Genomic DNA, 26,248 nt, shown 5'->3' with positions numbered 1-26,248 from the left:
CATGATTGTTAGCTCACATTTCTCTAGCATATTAAGTTAAAAGTCCTTCCCTCCCCAAAGTCCTGAGAGGCTGGGAAGACAAGTGCTCTGACATCATCCCTCTTAGCTCAGGCTTTATTTGGGGTCAAAATAAAGAGCTCAGAAGTCATTGAACCCTTAACAAGAGCAGGGTGATGGTAAATGTCTCACAACCCAGCTCTGGCTGGAGCTCCAACAATCCTGCTGATCCCAGCAAGGATAGGGAAATGGAGAGTCGGAGATGGGAGGTGACCTCACATGTGTGAAATTAGCATCTGCTGCCCAGGCTCTGAATCCCAGCATCCCACCTTCATTCTCATGTTACATCCTTGCGTTTTGGAGATGGAGCTTGTGTGGGACCTCACCCCCCCCCCCTTTTCCTGCTTGTGCTCCTAGGAAAACTTTCCTTTACTCAGGCTTTTCCTTTTGACCTTTGATTTCTTCTATTTCAAGTGATCCTTAATAAATCTTGTACAGTATAATAGTTGGAGTTATTGGATATTAATTTTAAATCTTTATTTAATTTTGGATTTAATTTTAAATTACATATGTCTAATAGGAGAAGCCAGGACTCCCTGATCTTCTCCCTTCCAAGCTGAGGGTCTTTTTGTCATGTGTCTTTAAGGTGAATGCAAAGCACATTCTCCTAGGTAATTTGATAGTCAATTTATTTCTGGGAACTGACACTGTGATCCCACCAGAGTTCTCTCCCTCTCCCTATCCAAATTCTACTTACTTTTAAGGACCAAGCTCAGACCTTCCCTCTTCTGTGAAGTCTTTGTTGACCAACCCTCTTCCATGGCACTTATTCCCTACTTACCTTACTCTTTGGGCAACTAGGTGGTGTGGTGGTTAGAGTTCTGGGGTTAGAGCCAGGAAGACCTGAGTTCAAATCCAGTCTAAGACATGTACTGGGCAAGTCACTGAACCCTGTTGGCCTCGGTTTCCTCATCTGTAAAATGAGCTGGAGAAGGATACGGCAAACCACTCTAGTGTCTTTGCCGAGAAAACCCTAAAAGGGGTCAGAAAGAGTCAGGCATGACTGAAAAACTTAACTGGATCCTAGCATCAAGGGGCATGAGATCTCTGCTAGAATGGGGCAAGGGACCCTTTGATTCTTGCCAATTCTCTATTTCCTAGGCCAGGTCTATACTTGCTTATGTGGGAAAATAACCCTCTGCCCACTCACAGGGGATGATGGTGTCTTAATGGGTCCATAGATATGTCGGGGCATGTGGGGTTGAAAAGGTAGGGGCGATGATTATTGTGATGTAGGGTCTTTCAGATGGGCCAATAAAAAGGGGCAAGTTTCAGCTTTGCCCATGGCCTGGAGAGTTAGGAGAATCCCACGCTCATAAATTGCATGAAATGACTTTCTCTTCTCTTTTATGTTGTCTGAGCCCCCTCCCAGAACACATAAAAGGACGGGATGGTTGTGAGGCCAGTCACAAGTCAGATTGCCTCCTCTCCTGAGTTCCATTTTCTCAGACTTTCTCCTAAAGAGATAGCATGGCTGGCCGGTCTTCCCGCATCACTTGTAACAGTGGAACCAAGAATTTCAGTTCTTGTTCTGCTGTGGTACCTAGGCTTGGGGCTCGGGCAGGTGTCACTACCCTCTCCTACCGAGGAGGAAGCCCTGGAGGCCTGGGCTATAGGAAACTTGGGGGCTTTAGCAGCCGGAGCCTGTGCATTGTGGGGTCCCCTCAAATCTCGGTAGGCTGTGGACGCCCTCTCCGAAGTGGGGGTAGCTTTGGCTACCGAGTCGGGGGCTTATGTGGGCCCAGTCCCCCCTGTATCACAACTGTTACCATCAACGAGAGCCTCCTGACCCCCCTCAACCTGGAGATTGACCCCAATGCCCAGTGCGTGAAGCATGAGGAGAAGGAGCAGATCAAGTGCCTCAACAACAAATTTGCCGCCTTCATTGATAAGGTGAGTGTGGGGTCTGGGATCACCTGGGAGTCAGAAGGCTGTCCAGAAGCTGACACATCACTTCTCTTTTGCCCCATTGCCCATATTGTGTGAAGAACATTGGTTTCTCCTTCTCATTGGGCACTGCTGTCTTCACACTTAATTTCTAGGGAGTTCATCTCTCCCTCCATTAATCCTCTTAAAAGAAACATAGGAGGATCAGGAGAGAAAGATTGTTTTTAATTGAAAATCTCTATTTAATTAATTAATTTAGAGTATTTTTCCATGGTTACATGATTCATGTTCTTTCCCCCCACCCTCTCCCCTAGTCAACAAGCAATTCCACTGGGTTTTACGTGTGTCATTGATCAAGACCTATTTCCATATTATTGATATTTGCACTCAGGTGATCATTTAGAGTCTACATCCCCAATCATATCCCCATTGACCCATGTGATCAAGCAGTTGTTTCTCTTCTGGGTTTCCGCTCCCACAGTTCTTCCTCTGGATGTGGTTAGTGTTCTTTATCATGAGTCCCTCAGAATTATCCTGGATCACTGCATTGCTGCTAGTAGAGAAGTCTATTATATTCAATTGTGCCACAGTGTATCTGTCTCTGTGTACAATGAAGGAGAGAAAGATTTTTAATACAAAACCACAATTCCTTTCTTCGTCCATCCCTGTTCTATAAGCTTTTGCCTGGGGAAGGGGGAGATAGATGACTCTGCTTAGATGGGTACCATCCCTTGAAGAAATGATGCTATAAACGTAAGCATTCGTGCATTCATTCATTCATTCATTCAATGAATATTTATTAAGCAGCCTACTGTGTGTAATACTCTTCTGAGAACAATCTGAAGTCTGGGCTGTCCTTAGGGATTGATATGTCTACAGTCTGGGAAGGGAGAGCAGGCATGCACACAAATAATACAAAACAGAACGTGAGAAGTGTGAAAAAGGTGCTCAGAGAGAACAGGGAGGAGCAGGGCAGCTTTCCAGCCCCTCCTGAGTGCAGCTGAGGAGGCTGCCTTGGGATTCATCGCCAGGGATGCTGAATTCCCAGAGCAGTCACGTATCTATCGTAACCTGCATTCCCCACATGGATTGCATGGCTGCTTTCTTTGAGAGCTGGGGCGTCCCGCCTGCTTTTGTGTTTTGTGTATACGGTTTTAGATCTTGGATTCATTTCAGCCAGAGGCCCTGGTAAATATTTAAAGTTCACAGCTGTGCGGGTGGGATGATGTGCAACAAAATGTGAAATTATTCTATATTGTTAGCATTTTCCTGAGCATTCCTGGCACTAATAATTTGGCTTTGTTTAGCATTTGGTATTAGAAAAGCAGACTTTTCTAAAGTCTAGATGATGAAAAAATGTACAACGCACGAAGCCTTCTGGCTTCCAGTCTAGGGTTCTTCCTGCTGAGGGAGGGCTTCCTTTGGGAGGATTTGTGCTGATCTATGCCTTTGGCATAAAGCCTACATGAGGATTTGTGCCCTCAGTGCTGGAGGGATGGGGATTATTCTGTCTGCCTTTACCACAGGAACAGATGAAAAGAGATCCTGTGTTGATCAAAGATTTCCAAAAACCCACTCACAGGCATGTGAAAGAGCCTGGGGAAAGAGCACTGGGTTTGGGGTCTGAGACTCAGGGTTCAAATTCTACCTCTATTCCTTAATGCCAGGGTGACCTTAGACAAGTCACTTAACTCTCCTGTGTGGCCTCGGTTTCCCCATTTATAAAATGAGGGGATTAGCCTAGAAGTAGATCCGTGACCTTGTGATGATCCAAATACTTTTTTATCAGTGACTTTCTTCTATAACCTATAACCATTTTTATAAGGCTCTCCTCCCTGATAGAAAATGATTACTTGTTGCTTCCTGCTGCCTTGAGAGAGTGGAGGTGACTAGAGCTCAGGGAAAGGAATGGTTCAAGGTCTTCTGGCTTCTAGTTTTAAGAGAGAGCACCCCTGGTTCAGGACTTTTTTCAGGAAGGGGAGAAAGACTTGGGGAAGGAGCCAACCTGTAGAGAGGCTCAATCCTAATCACACTGGACACTGGGAGCGTCCTCAATCTACCGTGTCAGCTGGGACTACTATTTCAGAGCTGGAGAGAAGTTAGAGGTCCTCTAGTCTAACTCCATCCCATTTTGCAGATGAGAAAATCAAGCCTCAGAGAGAGAAAATGTTTTAACTAAGGTCACACAGATAGTCAGTTTAGGAAAAAGATGCCAAACTCGGGTCCTCTGGGCTCTCTAGTACTCTTTCCCCTAATGCCTGTGCCACCCCCCTTCTCAACTAAGTTTGAGCAGTTAGTTAAAGATTCATCTTCTTTTGGGGAATCATCATAGAGTTGAATCCAAGACTAGCTTTCCCTTTCCCTTGTTCTCAAAATGTATCCATACATGCACAGGCTTTTTTTTTCTTCCTTTTCTGATTCTGTAATGCATCCCTTATTCATTTCCATCTGTTGAAATCCATCTTTCTTCAAAGCTTATCTTAGATGACACCTCCTCCATGAAGTCTTCCCCAATCCTTAGGAGAATGAGTTTGGTACTAAAAGGGACTTCTGAAGCCTCATTGTACACATGAGAAAATGAGATTCATAGAGGTTATATGACTTGCCCAAAGACACCTAGGTAGTTATCCCTCCCAATTAAACAAACAAACAAACAAACCCCTACCTTTGGTCCTAGTATCAATTATAAGAAAGAAAAGAAACAAAGGCTAGGCAATCAAGGTTAAGTGACTTGCCCAGGGTCAAACAGCAAGAAAGTAACTGAGGTCATATTTGAACCCAGATCCTCCAGAGTCCAGGCCTAGGTAGCATTATGCTAACTAGCTGCCCCTCTCTCAATTTTTCTAGAGTACTTGGCCTGGATTTCTTTCTCCTCCCAGCACACTCTACCTTGCATCATGCAAATTTGACAGCATGCTGTGTCTCCTTTTCACTTTGTAGAATTATCAAGTCACAGAATCATGAACCATTGAGTAAAGCAGGAAAGGCATCAAGCATTTATTAAACACCCTACTACGTGCCAGGTACTTAGTGCCTACTGTGCTAAATGCTTCATGAATATTATATCATTTGAGCATTAAATATGGAGTCAGGCTTTGGGTTTGTATCCTGTACATGCTACTTACCATTTCCCTTGGACAGGTCACTTAACTCTTCTGGGTCTCAGTTTCTACAGCTGTAAAATAAGGGAGTTGGACTAGATGACTTCTAGGGTCCCTTCTAATTTTAAATAAATAACCCATGACCCTTCTCAGCTTAGAAGAACCTGCTATGATTTGGGGGTTGAAGGCATCAGTTTAACCTTTCCATCCTATTGGTTTGAGGCTATCTTAAGAAGATTAAATTCCACTGTTCAGTGCAAAGAGAAAAGGCATCATAATGGAAATGGCATATTCTTGGGTTCATTAATTGATATAATTAAAGCTACAGAGACACACAGGGGAGAGTCCAGAATTTTTGTAGTCTTTTAGCTAGAAGGATCAAAGTTTGCATCCATTGTGCCATTGTATTGAAAAGAACTATTGCTGATCCAAGGTTCATCAGCAGCAGCAGGGCAAGAGTTCAGGGAGCTGACCAGTTTCTAGAAATCTGATTATAGTTAGAAGGGTCCATAGAGACCATCTAGACCAAAGCCTCCTATTTAATACAAAAACGGAAAGTCATGTTCTCCCATGATGTCTTTCTCTCTGGTGCTGCAGGTCCGGTTCTTGGAACAGCAGAACAAGCTTCTGGAGACCAAATGGAACTTCTACCAGAATCAGAGATGCTGCCAGAGCAACATGGAGCCCCTTTTCAGTGGCTACATTGAGACCCTGAAGCGGGAGCTGGAGTGTGTGGAGGCTGACAGTGGGCGTCTGTCTTCTGAGCTTAACCACATGCAAGAAGTGTTGGAAGGCTACAAGAAGAAGTAAGTCTTGGGTAGAGAAGGATCCAAGAGGTCTTCATGAGACACCAATCAGGCTAGGTCCATAGTACAAGGGGAATGTGAAGATCTATGTCATTGACTCCAAACGAGAACTTTTTGACTCCCATGTTGTTTAGCTTGAATTTACATAAGACAAAGGAGGATCCATCATAGAGTATATAAAAAGGGAGGAAGCATATGTTCTTCCTCCCTCCCTTCCTTCCTCCCTCCCTCCCTCCCTTCCTCCCTCCCTCCCTCCCTTCCTTCCTTCCTTCCTTCCTTCCTTCCTTCCTTCCTTCCTTCCTTCCTTCCTTCCTTCCTTCCTTCCTTCCTTCCTTCCTTCCTTCCTTCCTTCCTTCCTTCCTTCCTTCCTTCCTTCCTTCCTTCCTTCCTTCCTTCTTTCCTTCCTTCCTTCCTTCCTTCCTTCCTTCCTTCCTTCCTTCCTTCCTTCCTTCCTTCCTTCCTTCCTTCCTTCCTTCCTCCCTTCCTCCCTTCCTTCCTTCCTCCCTTCCTCCCTTCCTCCCTTCCTCCCTTCCTCCCTCCCTCCCTTCCTCCCTCCCTCCCTTCCTCCCTTCCTCCCTCCCTCCCTTCCTCCCTTCCTCCCTCCCTCCCTCCCTCCCTTCCTCCCTTCCTTCCTTCCTTCCTTCCTTCCTTCCTTCCTTCCTTCTTTCCTTCCTTCCTTCCTCCCTTCCTTCCTCCCTTCCTTCCTTCCTTCCTTCCTTCCTTCCTTCCTTCCTTCCTTCCTTCCTTCCTTCCTTCCTTCCTTCCTTCCTTCCTTCCTTCCTTCCTTCCTTCCTTCCTTCCTTCCTTCCTTCCCTCCCTCTCTCCCTTCTTCTTTCTAGCAAGGAGAATGGGGTTGTTGGGTGAGGAAAATGAGAGATGGGAATCCCTATGACTGACCTCCCTCCCAAGTTTTGAGGGGTTCAGGCTATCTGCCTGACCCTCTTTTAGATCAGCTGTTGGGTAAGTCCTTCCTCCTAAGTTGATCTAGCTATGAGATGAAGTCCAAGGACAATTTTGGGGATAGAGAGAAATCTTCTTTAGTAGATGGCTTTCTACAAAGTCCCAGTCTACTTTTTGTCATCAGCTGGAAACAGAGAGATTTAGGGGTTCACTGGAAGGTAGTCAATGTCCAGAGGTATCCTCTATCTCACAGGTCCTCTCTCAGACCATCCACTCCAGGAGGGCAGTTTCAACTTCTCCAGCTCATCTGTTCCTTTCTGGAATCTTGGTTCTTCTTTGTCCTTCCCCTGCTTGGACTGTTCCTTTGCATTTCTGGATGGGATTTTCTCTCTTACAATACATATCATATCTTGATGTTTATAGGACATCTAAATCCTATAATCCTGAATGTATGTTGACCACTGTGATTCACTATCAGTGAGGCAGCTAGAATGGCATAATGGAAATGCACTAGAACTGAAATCAGAAAGAAGTTCTGGGTTCAAATCCTAACCTGACACTGTATGCCCTTGAGCAAGTTGGTCTCTTTTCCCTCTCTGAAACTTAGTTTTTCACCTTTAAAATGGATATAATAATTATATCTATCCTATCTTTTTCACAGAGCAGTTGTGAGGATTAAATGAGATAATAAGCAAAGGGCCTTGTCAATGTTAAAGCATCATACGAATATTATCATGCTTTTTTGTTTGTTCATTTTAAAATTTTATTTATTTATTTAATTTAGAATACTTTTCCCTCCGTTACAAGAGTCATGTTCTTTCCCTCCCCTCCCCCAACCCCTTCCATAGCCAACAAGCAATTCCACTGGGTTTTACATGTGTCATTGATCAAGACCTATTTCCATATTACTGATATTCACACTAGGGTGATCACTTAGAGTCTACATCCCTAATCATATCCCCATTGAACCATGTGATCAAACAATTGTTTTTCTTCTGTGTTTCTGCTCCCACGGTTCTTTCTTGGGATGTGGATAGCATCCCTTCTCATAAGTGAATGTTCTTATTTTGCTGAAGCTTCTTAGTTGTTTGTTTGTTTGTTTGGATGGAGTTCAGATAGAAATGGTACTGGTTTATGTTGCTATCTTGCTATTATTTGCTTACATTTAATGATCTATGGCTTGTTATACAAGTGGATAAATTAACTCATTTTTGAAACCGAATATAAATTTTGAGAAATAAGCTCAGTTTCTGAGGGATCACTGAAGCCTCCTCTGGAACAATTGCAGTAGTCATTATTGTTGTTGTTATTTTTATCATGAATACTCATCATAATTGTCATCACCATCATTTTTCTTCCTCTTTGATGGAGTTCAGATAGGAACAGTCCTCTGCACAACTTCAGCAGCAAATAGGTCAACAAGAATAATAAGCACCTCAACATTCTCCCACATGATTTGGATTTCCTATGATAAGCATCTAGATTTTGAAATGTTTTGTTCCAGATGCGAAGAGTAAGAGCAATAGCATTTAAATGCCTCCCATGGGCCAGCCACCATGCTAAGTGCTTTGTAATTAGTATCTCATTCAGTCCTTACAACCAGAGATCTCAAATCACATTGGCTACAACACTTGACTATGGTCTGAAGCTGATCAAAATGTAATTGGGAAATATTGAAGAAAAATAGAACTGCATTAGAATATGGATGTTAGCATGTGCTTTTCTAAGTTAATAGCTGCCTGTAAAATCCATATGTTTAATTTAGTGCTTATCTATCTGAGTGTGACACAGGAATTCTGGAAGTAGGTGCTGTTGTTATCCCCATTTAACTTCAAGAAATTGAGGCAGACAGAAGGTAAATAACTTGCCGAGTATCACACAGTTTAGTAAGTGTCCACAGTCACATATAAGCTCAGGTCTTCTTGACACCAAACTTAGCACTCTATCCATAGTGCCACTTGGATGCCTCAGGTAGTTTAGAGGCTAAATATTTGGTGTTGTTGCATCTGCTTAAAACACTATTCTTAAATTTTGAAGGGTTAATGTTATGACTGGGAAATTGTGGATAATAGTCTGACTTGTGATAGGATCCAGGTTCTACTACAGTTTATTGTTTTCAATCTCCAGGATATTTTGAGGTTAGTATGGGGATTTGTCATTTCATGAAAGATAATGAGCTTATAAAGCATAATTCTTGCCATCAGGTCATATCTCGCTCGGTATTATTAGGAAGGTGCTATTTTTTCAGCCTACAGTGATACATTTCACAGTTTCTACCATGTCTTTGCATAATGGACATTGATCAGTAAGTCCAGGCTCATTTGTATAATTTTTGGACATGACAATCTGTGCTTGAATTGTTGCTATTAAAAGACCTTCCACTTCCATATAAAACTCTGCATGATTCAGCCATTTATTCTATGCTTCTTTCTCAATATTTTGTCTTATTATTATTGAGGTTGGGAGATGCCACTCATGGAGGGTCTTTTAATTCCATTTTTGAATCTTAATAGATTTCATCCAGAGGTAAAATTCATTCAGCCACATTAGACAAATTGAACAGTGAGTTCCTGCTAGCAGTCTTTATGATTTTTCAATGAAATAATGTCTACTTGTTCCAAAAACATTTCTGCAGTTTTTGACCTATTTATCATATCTTCTGAGAATGTCTACCAATTTGCTCTCTTTTTTTGGTAGGGTAGTGTTAATCTTTGTATGGCTGTCTTAGGGTAATGGGTCCATGTTTCATTAATATTGTATAGGTTTATTTGTTGTTTTTTTAAATAAAATTTACCTTCCATCTTAGAATTAATACTGTGTATTGGTTCCAAGGTAGAAGAGCAATAAAGGCTATGCAATGGGGGTTAAGTGATTTGCCCAGGGTCACACAGCTAGGAAGTGTCTGAGACCAGATTTGAACCCAGGACTTCCCATCTCTGAACCTGGCTCTCAATCCACTGAGCCACCTAGTTGCGCCCAATTAGGTAGGTTTTTGAGAAGATACTTTTCGGATATGTTATGTTCCATTTTTTATTCCTAATATCATGTAGGTGTTATTTGCTTTCGAGGTGTTTGTTTTTTAAATTGAGCTTTGTTTTCAGGGTGCCAGTAAGTTTCAACATATTGAACCTTAACTTTTTCCTTGTTAATTTTATATTTTATGTGTCCTGCCTAGAGGAGAACAATGTGTCTGTGGATATTATCTTTCTCCATTAGTTTAATGGGATCTCTGTATTCAATCTCACAGGCTTTGGTATATATCTTTACTTGTCTTATATTAAGACTTTTATACTTATTGACTCCAAATGACATTTTGCTATCATTGAAGAAAGTTTCCATGAGATAAAGTGACTGTTTAATGTGTTTTGCAATGGAGCCATGTAACTTGATACCATTCATGTACATCAACTCATTAATAAGATGTTTGTTGTTTAGTTGTTTCCATCATTTCTGACATTTCATGAATCCATTTAGGGTTTTCTTGGGAAAAATATTGGAGTGGTTTGCCATTTCCTTCTCCAGATAATTTTACAGATGAGAAAACTGAGGCAAACAGGGTTAAGTGACTTGACCAGGTTCATACAGATAATATGTATCTGAGAATAGATTGAAACTCAAGTCTCTCTACATCCAGGTTCAGTGCTCTACTGACTGAACAACCTAGTTGTCATATTCTGGTTATAGTCCTCTGATATGCAGGTCAAATTTAGTACTATTTAGGAGAGATGTTGAAGGACTTAAAGTCAGACAAAACCACAAATGACTTGAGCTGTCTTCCTAAAAAAAGTTGTGTTTTAATTGAATTGTTCTTGATATTATTGCTTTTATTAAATTAAATTTTATTTTTTTTCAGGTCCCCTTTAAAAACTTGTATAGTCAGGAAAACAAATTCCTAAATTGTCCATGTCTGTACACATATGTGTGTAGGTATATATATAATGCATGCATACATATATGTGTATACAGATGTTTCATATGTAGACACACATATACTTGTCACAATCTGAAATTTGATATTGACATTATTGTATTGGTGACTTGTTTTAAGTACGACACAGTTTCTTTGTGGCTATCAACTACTCTAGAATTCTTACTTTGCTTAAACTTCTTTTATATATTTATGCCCCATGAATAAGCCATGAGTGTGGAATAAAGCCAAATGTGATAATTAACAAAGAGCATAAATGGTACCTTTGGGTGGGTATTCAATAATTACTGAGTACTGTAAAGAATAACTTGTCCTTTAGACACATTCACCTGTGGGGCTTTGGGACACACCTTTTTTGCTTCTCAGATAACAGATGAACTTTTTGCATGGAGAGAGACAGAGACAGAGACAGCTAGGGAAACGGAGACAGATGCTTAAGTGTCTAGCTTTGTATCTCTGAATGCAACATATAAATGGTCTCTTTGGCGAGGGGCTTTTAATGTTCTCATCTATCACATATGTGAGACCTTGTGTAATGAAAGATGGGATCAGGGACAGATGGGTGGTTCAGTGGATTGAGAATCAGACCTAGAGATGAAAGATCATGGTCTGGTCTCAAATCTGGCCTTAGACCCTTCCTAGCTCTGTAACCCTGGGCAAGTCATTTAACCTCCATTGGCTAGCACTACCGCTTTTTTGTCTTGGAACCAATTCATCAAATATCTGTAAGCAGAATCTATAATCTCTTATTTGTCAACATCTATGACCCTGTTATATTAGTCTTTGAAGGACAAACAGCTTCTCTCTCAGAATAGCTCTTTTTCAGAAAGAATCTTAATTCTGTTTTCAAGTTCTAATTAAATAGCTGTCCCCTTCCTTCCCATTCTCATCTGTGTAATGCTTTTCCATCCTCTTTATCCTGGAAAAGGTCAAGTCTCCCCTCTTCTACATCAGATCCTTTTTTTTTTTCCCTATGGAAGCCTCACTCTTATTTCTTTTAGGAACATATTCATTATGCATAACAATTGGGAGTATGAAGAAGTATTCTTCAAGAGTCTAGATCAGCCAAACTGGGAACACAGATAACTTGATCATGGTGGAAAGGCAGAATGGTTGTTGAAATCTTTTTGTCTTTCCCTCCTTTAAACTACATGTGAGTGTTTGTACTTCTACCATAAATCCTTGGCTGAAAATTTATAATACCCTTTATATTCTCAATAACTTGACATTCCCACTCAATTTCTCTTTCTTGGACTCAACAATTGAACAATCAAATCCACATCCTCTTTAGCCTTTCATCATCCTATCTGGTTCCCCAATTTGTCCCATCCACCATTCCCTTGAATCAATTTTACCTTTTCATTGTTCCACTGCCTTTTCTTCCTTATCATGCCTTGTCTTGCCAACCACCTTTTCCTCATTCTTTTTTCAGTCTACCCCTTTAATTTCTTTCTAGTCCTAATCCTTGTGGAATCTCCTTAATCTTTTATGTCTTCCTTGATGGTGCTTGATCATTTCACAACGAAGTAGAATCTGGACATGATCTGTGAAGTTGTTCTTTACATTTTTTCAAGTTCTTCCCAACTTCGCTCAAGTTTTCCTTTACAAAAGTAACTCCTGACCTAGCTTACTAGTCCAAACTGCTCCAAATCACCTACATAATTTCCTCATTATTTTTCACATTATTTTCTCCTGATCCCTCTTTCATAACCTTCTTCCATAGAAGCCCAATGTAGAAATTTGGCTGTGAACTAGCTGGTCCTCTAGGTGGAACCAAAGACATGAATTTTTGCTCTGGTCTCATTTGGGTTATCAGAGAAATAAAACAGATCCTCATTTAGCAGGTATCATTTTTTAATCCCTCAACCCAGATGTCTGGGATTATAAACAAAGTTTTTTAGCAGTCGCCACTCACCAGAATTGCCCAAGATATCTGTGTTCCATATTTTAACGGTAGTGGTAACCTCACCAACAAACCGAGGAATCTGTGTGTTTCCATGTCAACCGGGGCAGAGCTAAATTCACCTCCAAATTCTTTAGGAAAAAACAACATACTTCGGGTGAGAAAATCTCTGCTGAGAAGCTTGAACCCATCTCGGCTCTATCAGAACACATGGATTCAAGTCAGTAGTGATAGAACTAGGTAGAAGGGAATTGAGAGAGAATAGCATTTTTTTGGATTAGAGTTTCTGAGATTTTTTTAAATTGAAAGGTATCAATCATCCTTCCTTTCATTTTACAGAAGTGGACAGTGAGGCCCTGAGAGGGTCTGTTAGCAGCAGAGATGAGACTTAAAGGTCCTGCCTCTCAATCTGAGCTTTTCATTCAATTCTTGTCATTTTAAATTTGAGAAAATAGAAGCCAAGAGAGGCTGACCTTGTTCTTTGAGTTTTAGAGGCAAGCCAGCATTAAATAGTCTTGCATTTTCAGTCTCAATGGCATTTCTACCCCCTTTGCTCCCTCTCCATAGGTACGAAGAAGAGGTAGCACTCAGAGCTACAGCTGAAAATGAGTTTGTGATCCTGAAGAAGGTGAGTGACTCCTCCATTCAGAAGAATTAAATTTCAGCACAAAGAGAAATCAGAGCTCAGAGGTATGGTTTAGTTGTCCTATAGGGCTATTAGTAGACAGTGGATTCACTGGTTACTATTATTCAGTTTGATTCAGGAAAAAAATGAATGAAATAAGAGGCTAGTTCATCTCTCCCCTGGCTTTCATGTCAGCATTTAGGACTGCTGGTCCCCTCTATTTATTGAGTACTGGTTTTATTCCAAGTGGCTTTGCCATCTTGTAAACAACTGGATGAATTGCTAATTTTCGTGTGCTTTGAGTTTATGTAGATATGGACCATCATAGATTGTATTATCCTTTAGCCTCTGTGACCCGTACCCCAGACTAGTTGCCATCTGAGGTGCCTCTTAAAGGACTTGTAATGGTCACCATTCCAAAATGGCAGACCAGTCAATAAGTCAAACTTAGAGTCCATCCTCATTCTGTTTAACGATGCATCAAATTTAGTCAAAATTTGTTCATTCTTAAACAGCAAATGATTTTCTAGGGAGCCAAATTCTGGGAGTTTCATTTGTGATTTTGTGCATTATTTCATGCACAGTGAAGCAGCTACACCTCTCTGAGACATGAAAAAAAATGCCTTCCATTAGCCAGCAAGGTCTCAAAGTCCTAATGTGGTAAGGTCTCCCCTCCCACCATCAGTGGTTCCACCTATTAAAGGAGCTACAATGATAACTGAGTTCAGTTTGCCCTGAAGGGATTACCAAGCCAATAATCTGTGTTGGGATGGGGGCAACCTGGTGAAATGACCAGACCACTCACCTGACATCTTGTTTCAGTTCTGGCACTTTCTTGGTTAATTTATTGCCCCTTTGAAAGACTTCAGGTTTCCAATCTATGGAGTGAGATTAGACTTCATCAGTACTATAAAGATCATAGACTTTAGAGCTTAAAGGGACCTTAGAGAGGCCAATCCTCTCATTTGACAAAGGAGAAAATGAAGACTGCTAATTAACTGGTTCAAGGTGAGTCTGGTAATAAAGTAGAAGAGCTGAGGTTAGAGGGCAGATTTCCTGGCTCCAAGTCCAGTGGTTTTCCCACTATTTAGTGCTTCTCTGAATTCTTTCTCACTTCATCTTATGATTCGGTGTCCTAAGCAATAAAGGCAGTGAGATAGGACTAGTGGGTGGAAAGGCCTTGAAGACAGAACTCAGGAGTTTGAATAAGAAATTCGAGAGAAGAAGGAGTCTCTGTTTTGGGCAGAGGAAGAACATTGCTCATGGAAGATGACTCTAGTTGTTGAGTGTAAGACATATGAGGGGAGAAAGAACCACAAATCAAGGGGCCCAGCAGGACTAGGGTAGCTCTGAGAGGCAGAATGAAAGTCATGGATGAGAAAGACTAATGACTCCTTCTATCCTTTTCTTCCCAAGGATGTAGACTGTGCTTACCTCCGGAAGGCAGACCTAGAAGCAAATGTAGAAGCCCTGATGGAAGAGATTAACTTCCTGCAAGCCCTGTATGAGGAGGTAACACTACCTCCCCCCAGACCACTTGTATTAAGAGGAATAAGAAAGAGGGGAACAATGAAGGCCTAATAAGATTTTGGGGCCCCTTTTATAGGAGGGATAGATTTGAAATTATCCAAGGTCTTCATGGTCCTTGCTGATAGTAAGTTCTTCTCTAGGTCTCATTTTAATTCCTCCTGCTGCATCCACAGCACGTTTTTCTTGTTTGTTTCTTCAGACATATGTAGAACGATTTGTCTTTTGATCTGTAGGAGCATCCTGAATGCTGGCCTTTAGATTACCTCTGCACAGCACAATGTGTGCCCATAACCGAGGAATGTGGATTTCAGGCAATTATCTTATTGATTCTTGAAGAAGAGATGGATAAAACAAATTCCAGAGTCCAAATCTAGTCCATGGCTGGGTCAGTAGATGGACCACAGGCTGCCAGTTGGAATCATCCAAGCTCCAGAGGAGATGCTTCCATTTGAGTTGCCCAGTTGGACTAGGAAACCAGATCTTGCCTAATCTGCCCTTAGCTCTTGACCATGGGAGTCTGCTGCAAGTCCCTCCTTAGTCAGCTCTTCCCACGGTTGTCTGAGGTCTTCAGTCCAAGATTCAGGGTGTGGAACTTCTCCTTTGAGAGCTTAGCAGTTGAGAAGGGGAGGGGAAGGAGGCTATAAACTGAAGGTGATGGCCATCCACTCTTGTAGGAGATCCGGCTACTCCAGTCACAAATATCAGACACCTCGGTCGTGGTGAAGATGGACAATAGCCGGGAGCTCAACATGGATGCAGTCGTCGCTGAGATCAAGGCTCAGTACGATGACATCGCTAGTCGTAGCCGGGCTGAGGCGGAGTCCTGGTACCGCAGCAAGGTTAGAGGGTCTGGCTGTCTTGTCTCCAGGAAATTGTGGTGGGAAGGATTCAGGGAAGATAAAAAACAAACCAACAACCCTTATCTTCCATCTCAAAATTAATACGATGTATGGGTTCCAAGGCAGAAGAGGGGTAAGGGCTAGGCAATGAGGGTTGAGACTTGCCCAGGATCACACAGCCAGGAAGTGTCTGAGGCCACATTTGAACCCAGGACCTCCTATCTCTGAGTCTGGATCCTGATTCACTGAGCCACCTAGCTGCCCCCAGGGTAGATTTTGAGCAAGTGAGCCAGGTGGGAGGGGGTGGGACATGTCCTGGATCTACATGTAGCCTCAGTCTTCCCAGATTCAGGGCTAGTAAGGAGGGTGCAATGTTAGGAATGCTCTGAGAGGGGAGAAAGTTTGCATATTCAGATGCAACTTCAGATTGAAGTTCACTCATTTCTGGGTGGAAGGAAGGAGAGCAAAGAGATCCAACATGCATCCTCTTGATTCTCCAGGTCATTGGAGAGGGATGGTAACCCAGCTCAGCACAAAACCTTCATTTCCCTTGCAAAGAAGCTAGGTCAAGTAGACACCGACAAGCTCTTTGGTGGCTTCAGCAGGCAAGGGCCCCGCAATAGGAAAGCCCAGGCTGATGGCCTGAATGACCCTCTTGGCTCTGCCACTTAGAGTGTGATATTGGGGTTGCCGCTTTTCCCCGACCTCAGTTTTCCACTCTATAATTTGGGGGCAGGTGGAAGAGAGGAACTCTAAAGGGGCCCTTGAATCTCTGCCATTCTGTTTGCCCCTGCAGTGTGAGGAGATGAAGGCCACTGTGACACAGCAAGGAGAGAATCTCCGGAGAACCAAAGAGGAGATCAATGAGCTGAACCGCCTGATTCAGAGGCTGACGGCAGAAGTGCAGAATGCCAAGCAGCAGGTCAGGGGGCATGGGACAAGGGCAGCAAGAGGTACCCAGGGGAGGTCTCCCCCATCAGCTCTGGTCTTGAATATCCGATCTATATTCTGCAGTGCCAAATATGTGGTCAAAACTGGCCCCAATACAGTGCTTTGTCCCCACTACCCCTTGGGGTCACGCCCCCCCCAAACCTCAAATCTCTTAAGCACTCCTCTCTCTCCCTCATAGCGTTGCAAGCTGGAGGCTGCGGTGTCTGAGTCAGAGCAGCAGGGCGAGGCAGCTCTGAATGATGCCAAATGCAAGCTGGCGGAGTTGGAAGATGCCCTGCAAAAGGCCAAGCAGGACATGGCCTGCCAGCTGCGGGAATACCAGGAGCTGATGAACGTCAAGCTGGGGCTGGATGTGGAAATAGCCACCTACAGGAAGCTGCTGGAAGGAGAGGAGAGCAGGTGGGGTCAAGGGCAAAGACCACTAGGTAGTTCTCAGGGATGGGATTCCACCATGTCAGAGCTGGAATGGCGCTCCAGGATGGAATTGTGACTTGCTCAGGGTTGCACAATTCTTCTCATAGATGGAATTCCAAAATGTTAGAGCTGGAAGGGACCTCAGAGGTGGGAATAGCTTGCCCATGGTCACATAATTCTTCTCAGAAACTGAATCATAAGCCTACAAGAGATCTCAGGGATGGAAATAATTTAGCCCAGATCACACAATGCTTTTCAGGGATGAAATCCTAGAATAGAAAGTTAAAAAGGACCTCAGAGAGTACAACTACTTCCTAGGAGTTGAATACCCCCCTTTCTCTCTCTCTCCTGCCCAAAATTAATCCCAGGGCTTCAGAGGGGCTTTGGAGAAAGACCTCCTAGCCACTAAAACATGGGGGATTCCTTTTCTCACTTTGTACTCTTTCCTTTTTTGGACAGGTTGTGCGAAGGTGTTGGCTCAGTCAACATATGTAAGTATGCCTTTTCAGTTGTGGTAATGTTCTTAATGGGGCCCAGTCTATAGTTGACATCCACGTCTCATCTTTCTGGTACAGTGTGCAGTGGGAGGGGGAAAGGAAGGAGAAGGAAGGACAAGTTGGAGAAGAATCTTTAGTTATCTTGCGTCTATGCAATCTAATTTATCCACGTTCAGAGTTGAAGGACTCATTTTAATTAGATTATTGCAAACTCTATTCATCCACTCAGTACTGGGGCCCAGGCAGGATAGGCATGGATGCAAATGAGGCTTAATCTGCAGCATATTTCTGAAAGAGGAGTTGGTTAATTTGGACTTCAGACCCAGGCACTTTGGGTTTCTGACCTTAACTTCTGGTTATCTGTCATAGGGAACACACACTGTGGCCCATAGCAATGCTTTGTTTCTACTGAAAAATTTGCACTTATCTAGTGCTTTTAAGTTTATAAAGTATTTTTCACACATTCTCTTATTTGAATCTCAAAAGAACCTATGAAGTAGGAACTACAAGTGCTATGATGCTCATTTTAGAAATGAGATAATTGAAGCTCAGAGACTAAATAACTTGCCCATCATCACAGAGCTAGTGGCAGGATTTGAACCCAGGTCTTCCTGACTTCAAATCTAGATCCTTATCAACTTTGTCATTTTGTTTTGGCTTACCTCTCTAGTCATAGTCCCTTTGCCTCTATCTCCACCTCTTTCCTGTCAATAAGTACATTGTTGTAATATATGATATGATAATATTGACATGACATGATAATATCAGAAGCAGTTGTTATTCAATGGATAAGGTATTGCCCTCAGAGCTAGATTCAGATCCCATCACTGATATATGGAGTATGTGACCCTAGTTTCTCAGTATTCTCTAGGCAAGTCATTAAGACTGAAAATTGGAGAGAAGGTGTCAACTTGTGCTGGTAGAGAGAGTTTCCCCACCTAGGAGTTTCTTATGTCATTGAAATCCAAGACCAGTCCTTATTTTAAATATATAACAAAATATGTTATCTATCTATCTATCTATCTATCTATCTATCTATCTATCTATCTATCTATCTATCTATCTATCTATGTATCTATGTATCTATGTATCTATGTATCTATCTATCTATCTATCTATCTATCTATCTATCTATCTATCTGTCTATCTGTCTGTCTGTCTGTCTATCTCTTTCTCTCTCTCTCTCTCTCTATCTGTCTGTCTGTCTGTCTGTCTCTCTCTCTGTCTGTCTGTCTGTCTGTCTGTCTGTCTGTCTGTCTGTCTATCTATCTATCTCTGTCTGTCTGTCTGTCTGTCTGTCTGTCTAGCTAGCTAGCTAGCTACCTATCTACCTATCTGCCTACCTTCCTTCCTATCTACCTTCCTGTCAAGGCCAGCTTTACAAATCAGTCAGGGGTCTTCAAAAGGTGGTAAGGAAAATGACAAAAATGAAGCAGGATTAGGAGGGCCACTGAAGCTGAGAGCTATCAGGGGCATGGTTTATTGTGAATAGCTACTATTTTATAGAGAGAAGGCAAAACAAGCTGGGGATTTTGCACAAGCTTTTTCTCATACACAGTAAAGGTAATAATTTACAGAGTGGCCTTAAGTGGTTACAGTGCAATCTGTTTACCTCATCGTCTTAGTCAATGATTTCTTTAGGAAGATAAATCATTACATGAAACAACCTATACTCAGCGTTCCAAAGAATGCATATATCAGTGATTTTGTATGAGGTATATTGTGCAGGGGTTTGAGAAAGGGGGAGCTTGAGGCTAAATGCCTTGGGGTGAAAAGGTGAGATACATGACAAATTTCAGCTGCATTATGGCCCAGAGCTATGTTTGATAGGTCTCAGGCTGTGCCTTCCATGTCCCCAGAGCTTTACTCAATGGGGTCTCAGGTTTTGCCTCCCACATTTGCCTATCTATCTATCTATCTATCTATCTATCTATCTATCTATCTATCCATCTATCTATCTAATCTCTCTCTATCTATGTATTGATGTATCTATGTATCTATCTATGTATCTATCTATGTATCTATCTATCTAGCCATCTATCTATCTAATCTCTATCTATCTATCTATCTATCTATCTATCTATCTATCTATCTATCTATCTATCTATGTATCGATGTATCTATGTATCTATCTATCTATGTATCTATCTATGTATTTATGTATCTATCTATCTATGCATCTATCTATCCATCTATCTATCTATCTATCTAATCTCTCTATCTATCTATCTATGTATCGATGTATCTATGTATCTATCTATCTATGTATCTATCTATGTATTTATGTATCTATCTATCTATCCATGTATCTATCTATGTATCTATCTATCTATGTATCTATCTATCTATCTATCTATCTATCTATCTATCTATCTATCTATCTATCCATCCATCCATCACAGTGTGCCCAATGGAAGTGCTGTCATCATGGGAATTTAGGGGAAGCTCAATCTACTGTCCCCAAATTAAGGAACTTACCTCTCTCCAAAGATGATTAGAAGTTACTCTTGGACCATTTGCTGTTTTGACTCATTAATGTTTCCAGCCCCTTGGGAAGAGAATTGATCACTAACTATAAACCATGTTGAGTCCAAACCTGCTCTGAGAGAAAAGGACTGAGAAATCTGATGCCATGTCTTTGTCCACAGGTGTGAGCCGTTCCCAGGGGGGCGTGGTCTGTGGAGATCTCTACCCCACTGTTGTCTCTCGAGGGACAGGGTCTGTGGGGGTCAGCACCAGCAGTGGTGGGATCTGCTCTCCCTCAGGGGGAGTTGGCTGTTCCAGTGCAAGGTCCGTTAGGTTTGCATAAAGAGGAGTCTGATTGGAACAGAAGGGGCTTGAAGAAGAGGTGAATTTGATCCTTTCAAGTTTCATGAAGCACCCAGCCAAGGACTCTCAGTTACCTCTCCAATGCCAAGTCCTGTAGAAAGAACCCTGGCTTTGGAGACAGAGGGTCTATCCTGAAACTAAAAGTTAGGTCACTTAACCTCCTTGGGTATCAGTTTACTGATCTGTAAAAGGGAGGAGTGGGACTCAGTGGTCTTTGAGGAACTTTATGGATCTCTGATCTTTTTTACTGTCTGTTGATTCTATTTACTCTTGTTTACCTATATTATCATCACGTTGGTTGACCTCCCACATGTAGGGATCTGAAAAGGAACACCTTTACTAGAACACCATCTCTAAATTTTGTTTCCTATTCATTTGGAGGTTGTGAATCATGCAAAATTATGCTTCCAAGCTAAACATTCTGATCCATCAACTCAGCCATTCAGGCCCAAAGAGTTAACAGATCTTGGGTTGGGGGAATCCAAATCATTGCCTTTGACTAAGTGACAGATACTTATGATGAGGAATAAGACAATGAGTAAACAGAGATCATAACCTATAGGTAGCAGGGAAGATACATCCCAATCACTTTAAAGAATTGTGCACATGGAAAGAGTGGGGCACAGTTCTTTGGAGATCAAATTTATTAAGCAGTTAACTAACAAAGAGCAGACCTTTTCTGAAATTTTTGCTTAGAGAGCCCAGATTTTAAGTGTTGGCCTCTGTTTAGACTCTAAGACTTAGAAGGTGATTGGGTATTTGCTGGGTAGTTTACCTCTGCCTCCCACTAGTTTTAGTGAAAAGAGATTAGCAGCTAACTTTTGAGTGGTCCCATTCCTAATTCCAGTCCCTAATGATGTTATCATTCAGATGATCCAGCCCTGGAAGTTGTATCCTTTGGCTTGAAGTATCAGAATAGCCTTTTGGGCAGAAGAAGTGCCATCCTCATATCAGCTTTGCTAAACTTAGTATTCACTTTTCTCTCTCTAGAACCCTTCATAGGATCATGAATCCAGAAATAAAAGGGACTCTAGAAAACCTTGTAAAGCAAAGCAGTACCGATAGATCCATTTACAGATGGGGAGAAATGGAGGATCCTGAGGGACAGAGTCAAGGAAACTGAGGCTCTGAGATATTAAGGGGTTTTCTCATGGTCCATGGTCAGGAAAATGACAACTAGGAATCATTTCAGTCTGTGACTCCATGTCTAATATTCATCCCACCACACCAGGGAGAAGATATATTTAGAAATAGTATCTTTATTTCTTTATACCTTTATGATCATCTCATAAACACTCAATTTAGAATCTAAGATTTTAAAAATTATTGACTAGAAGCAGCTAAATGGCATAGTGGATAGACTACTGGACTTGGAATCAGGAAGACTTATCTTCATGGGTTCCAATCTGACTTCAGACACTGACTAGCTATGTGACCCTGAGCAAATTCCTTGACTGTTTGCCTTATTTTCTTCATCTGTAAAGTGAGTTGGAAAAGAAAGTAACAAACCATTCCAGTAAAAACAAATAAATAAAAGAAACAAAAGAAGGAAGGAAGAGAGTAAGGGAAGGAAAAGAAAGAAAGAATGAAAGAAAGAAAGAAAGAAAGAAAGAAAGAAAGAAAGAAAGAAAGAAAGAAAGAAAGAAAGAAAGAAAGAAAGAAAGAAAGAAAGAAAGAAAGAAAGAAAGAAAGAAAAACGATTCACTCTTTGCTTCTTCACCACTTCTGACAGAATGGAAGTCATCCAACCCTAAGTATACTTTCCTTTTAACCATAGACAAACAGGGCAGTGGCTAGGTTCTGCTGCCCACGCTTGGCTCCTTTCTCTACTTTCTGTAAAATACAGGGAAGTAAGCTGCCACATAATCAATTAGTTAATTAACTAACAAGGGGATGTAGTACATAATTTTGCCACCATGTGGTTCTACCTTGAGTCCAGCCAAATAATTTCATCAGAAGGTGGCCAAATGCCCATGTTCAGGCTTTCCCAGGTGGTAGTTTCCTCACTGCCCAGAAGAGGGCTTTAGTCTGACTACTGCTGCTCTCACCTACCAGGGCTTCCAGGAATTGTAGGTGGCAAAGGCTCTGGACTCGGTACAGATCTAGGTATACACTACAGAAGAATTCCAACATTACTTAAATAGTAAAAAAAAAACAATCATCTCTGTTCTCAAGCTCCCACCCCACACTTGTGCAATATCCCTCTATCTGCCATATTCTGTATTATCCTTTTACACAAGCAATCTATAATGCAGCAACAGTGTGCAGAACAAACTGGTTACACCGTCTTTGATTTCTGAAACTATGGCATCCTCCTACTTTCTCTAGGTGGTAAGATCTGGGGCAGATGTTACATGTTTAAGTTCCTTTTGGGGAAACAGGGACGTGCATCAAGGGGGATGAGGAAACTGGGAGAAGAGGGAGTTTGTCCTTCCCACCTCTTCACTGGCTCATAGGGCTCTCAGCAGCCATTAGCTAGGTGCCCTGGAATTCATCTTTGCTATAGACCTCTCTCATCCCACAGCACTGACATCTTGTGGTCCTAGGAATCTTTGTTGGTTCTAGATCTGGTGCTCAGCTATTGAATTGTCTCAGAAGGTTGAGATGCTGTTATAGTCAGCAGGAGTCTCAATCTGAAAACATCAGTCTGAACACCAGGGCTACTGATCTCTGTGGCCAGCGTGGCATGGACCACACGGCTCTGCCTCTTTGCTCTGCTTTTTTTACAGCCTGAAACTTAAGGGTGAACAGAAATCTTTTTCAAGAATGAGGGGAAATTCGAGATTGGGGTGGGAGGGGGCGCTGTATATCTACATATAGCTTCCCCTTGGTTTTTTTTTCCCTAACGTCTTGCTGATTTCCTTCCCTGGCATCATTTCCTCTAGAGGGAAGAATCATTAGGAATACCCTAAGTGTTGGAAAATAAAATAAAATTGCCCAATGTTTTGGGCAACCCTAGGACTAATGCTTCTAAATGGTATCTCCTGACCACCGTGCCTGGGCATGGGGTTTGTGTGGCATGATGCAGGACATTGCAGTATTTGTGTTTCTGATTCACTTGCTGCAGTGAGTGTAAACTGTCCTTTGAAAGATCGTCCTTAGGTCATAACGCATCCCCCATGCCATCTGTGGAGAAAAGGGGGGTGTATCTCTCTGCCCCATCAATAGGATTAAGCAAGTGAAATTAAATTTAAATGAACGAAAAGAGAGCTAATAAGAAAAGGAATAATTAAAAACTCAGCTTGTGTGTTTGTAAAAAGGGGAGAAGTCATCCTAGAAATAAATTATAGAGCTTTTGAGCGATTCCAATATTACTAAAAATTTGATCTTGAGTTTTCACCGTCCATTTGTGTCAAGTCAAATCTGGCCTCTATGTGATAGATGAGGTCACTGAAGCCCAAGTGATGAAGTGACTTTGCCCCAGCTAATCAAGTTAATTAGCAGCTGAGCTGGGATTCTAATAAGGCATAACGATTTCAATTCAGGGCTCTTTCCACAGCATGCTTTTTATCAGCCATATCTAGTTCAGGCTCCTCATTTAAGAAATGTGGGAAAAGGTACTCAAAGATGGGAAATGACTTGCCTCGTTCACACAGCTGTTTCTCACAGCTCGGTGATGACAGTGGAAAGGAAACTGGTAGTTACCAGCTGATCATATCAATGAATCCTCTTTGTTTTGGGAAGTTTTTCCCTTGTTAATTATTCCTGCCCATCTGAAGCCGCCTCTCTCGCTGCCTAATCACCTGCTTCCCATGTTGCACAGCAACATGGCACCCCAAAGTAGAAGTCCCAGGCAGACCTCTCCAATAAGTCATATTCAAGGTGGTCTTTATTATCAGTCTCATTCTGAGTCTAAAGTACCCAGAAAGACTGAGGAAGGAGCTATAATGGTTAAAGTCTACGGCACCCTGGGATTTAAAAAGATGACCAAATAGCATGACTCCCTTCTTCCTCCAGACCATAACTCAAGGCTTGATATTTTAATAAGGCTGAGGAAGGCAGCTTCTTCAGTCTCTGAGCAGGTTGTCTACCCTGCTAGGGCTTGGTTAACAGTACTGGGGCTTCAGAGGAAAAAGAATTCTTAGAAATAAAGCACAGACTGTGTGACCCTGGGCAAGTCACTTGACCCCCATTGCCTAGCCCTTACCACTCTTCTGCCTTGGAGCCAATACACAGTATTGACTCCAAGACAGAAGGTAAGGGTTTAAAAAAAAAAAGAAAGAAAGCACAGAATTGTTTATCCTGTTATGGGAGCTTTATTCAAATGGGGCGTATCTCTGCTCTGTTCACCTGTGTTTTGGGGGACCACTTCCCTGAACAACTCATTGTTTGGGGCTCTTACTCCTTGAGTGTTTGCCAACTGCTTTTCAAAGTCTTCTGTTTCTCTTTTGTAAGCACTTCTCAATAAAAACTCTTGTCTTTTGGTTAGCCTGGGCTCTTTGCATTTAAAGCCACCCACTTCTCATCAATGGAAAACGCTGTTGCCATGAGAAAGTAACTTGGAAGAAAGGAAGCACCACAGAGATGCCAGTTGTCTGGCTGAAAGAGTGAAGATGACTCATTGCCAGCCAGTCACAGTTATTGGAAAACAACTTAAGACACGTAGTGGCCACATCTTGGCAACCAAGGATGGGCTTAAAAGCAACATCAGCAACAATTCAAGTAGCATATAGCCCCCCCCCCCCATCCTGCCTTTTGGGCTTTTGAATCAATTAAGGCAGATTCATGCTAACTCCTTATGCCAGATTGACTGTTAGCTAGGTGGCTTAGTAGATAAAACAATGGACTTGAGTTAGATAGACTTGAGTATGAATCCTGCCTCAGATACTTATTAGTTCCGTGACCCTGGGCAATTCTTATTCTAACTCAGCCTCAGTTTCCTCATCTATAAAATTCAACTAGTTGACAGAGTGGTATTGTGCCCAATTTGGAGTCACAAAAACTCTTCTTCCTGAGTTCAAATCTCAGTCTCAAACTTACTAGGTGAGCAACCCTGGACAAGTCACTTCACTTTGTTTGCCTCAGTTTGCCTCATCTGCAAATGAGCTGGAGAAGGAAATAGCAGACCCCTCTAGAATCTTTGTCAAGAAAATCTCAAATGAAGTCATGAAGAATCAGACGCAATTGAACAATAACTTCCCAGAGTTCCTATGAGGATGGATATAAATCTTAAAGTGCTATATATATCTGAGCTATTATTAAGAAATCTATAATCATGGACCTGAAAGAGGTCATCTAATCTAGATCCTTCATTCTACTGGTGAAACTGAGGTCTAGGGAGGTCAATTATCTGTCACCTGAACTTCAGAGCTAGGACTAGGATCTCGACCTTCTTATTCTTAGCCTATTGCTATGATTCACTGGCATTCATTCCCCCTGAGCACAATTTTGTAATGTCACAGGAAAAGGGAAGCTTGAAATGTGAAGTTTGCAGAGTTTCAACAAATGATTGTATTGTCATTGAAGTTTATTAGATCATTGGAACTTTTAAAACTAGAAAAGATGAGGAGAGTGAGCAAACTTGGTAGATTTGGCAAGGATTACAAAATCATTAAATCATAGAATTCAAACTAGAATAGATTTTTAGAGATCAATTAGTCTAACCACCTCATTTTATAGAAAGGGAAACTGAGGCTTAGAGAGATTAAGTGATCTCCAAATGATATAGCTAGTGGGGATCAGAGTTAGGATTTGAACTCTGGGCATTCTGACTTGAATCTCAGCACACAGTCTGCCATATTTGAGCTGAAAGGGCCTATCCAATAATTGAATTTTAAAAATGAGAAAACTGAGTCTGTTTATCTTTTTTAAAACACAATTAATTTTCCTAATTACATATGAAAACAATTAATATATATCTTTTTATTTTGAGTCCCAATTTCTTCTCCTGAGAGAAATTCTCTCAGGCAAGGCAACTACCCAAGTGGCTGCCAAACCGTTGGGACTGGGGTACACCAGAATGAGTTTCCCCTTCTCTCTCC

At 41.8% G+C, this 26,248-nt stretch overlaps 1 protein-coding gene across 1 annotated transcript; it reads left to right on the top strand.

Moving 5' to 3' along the window:
- The first annotated feature begins 1,435 nt into the window (after nt 1-1,435).
- On the top strand, nt 1,436-24,867 carry LOC130454434 (keratin, type II cuticular Hb5-like). The gene is made up of 9 exons (XM_056798179.1): nt 1,436-1,950; nt 5,643-5,851; nt 13,150-13,210; nt 14,624-14,719; nt 15,412-15,576; nt 16,373-16,498; nt 16,706-16,926; nt 17,401-17,432; nt 20,087-24,867. The coding sequence occupies exons 1-9, from the start codon at nt 1,528-1,530 to the stop codon at nt 20,245-20,247; spliced, it is 1,494 nt and encodes a 497-aa protein (XP_056654157.1). The 5' UTR covers nt 1,436-1,527; the 3' UTR covers nt 20,248-24,867.
- Nucleotides 24,868-26,248: the final 1,381 nt, after the last annotated feature.

The sequence above is a fragment of the Monodelphis domestica genome, chromosome 5 (genome assembly GCF_027887165.1).
Source record: "Monodelphis domestica isolate mMonDom1 chromosome 5, mMonDom1.pri, whole genome shotgun sequence".
In the NCBI taxonomy this organism is placed as follows: domain Eukaryota; kingdom Metazoa; phylum Chordata; class Mammalia; order Didelphimorphia; family Didelphidae; genus Monodelphis; species Monodelphis domestica.
This window is presented reverse-complemented; position numbering and strand designations above follow the sequence as displayed.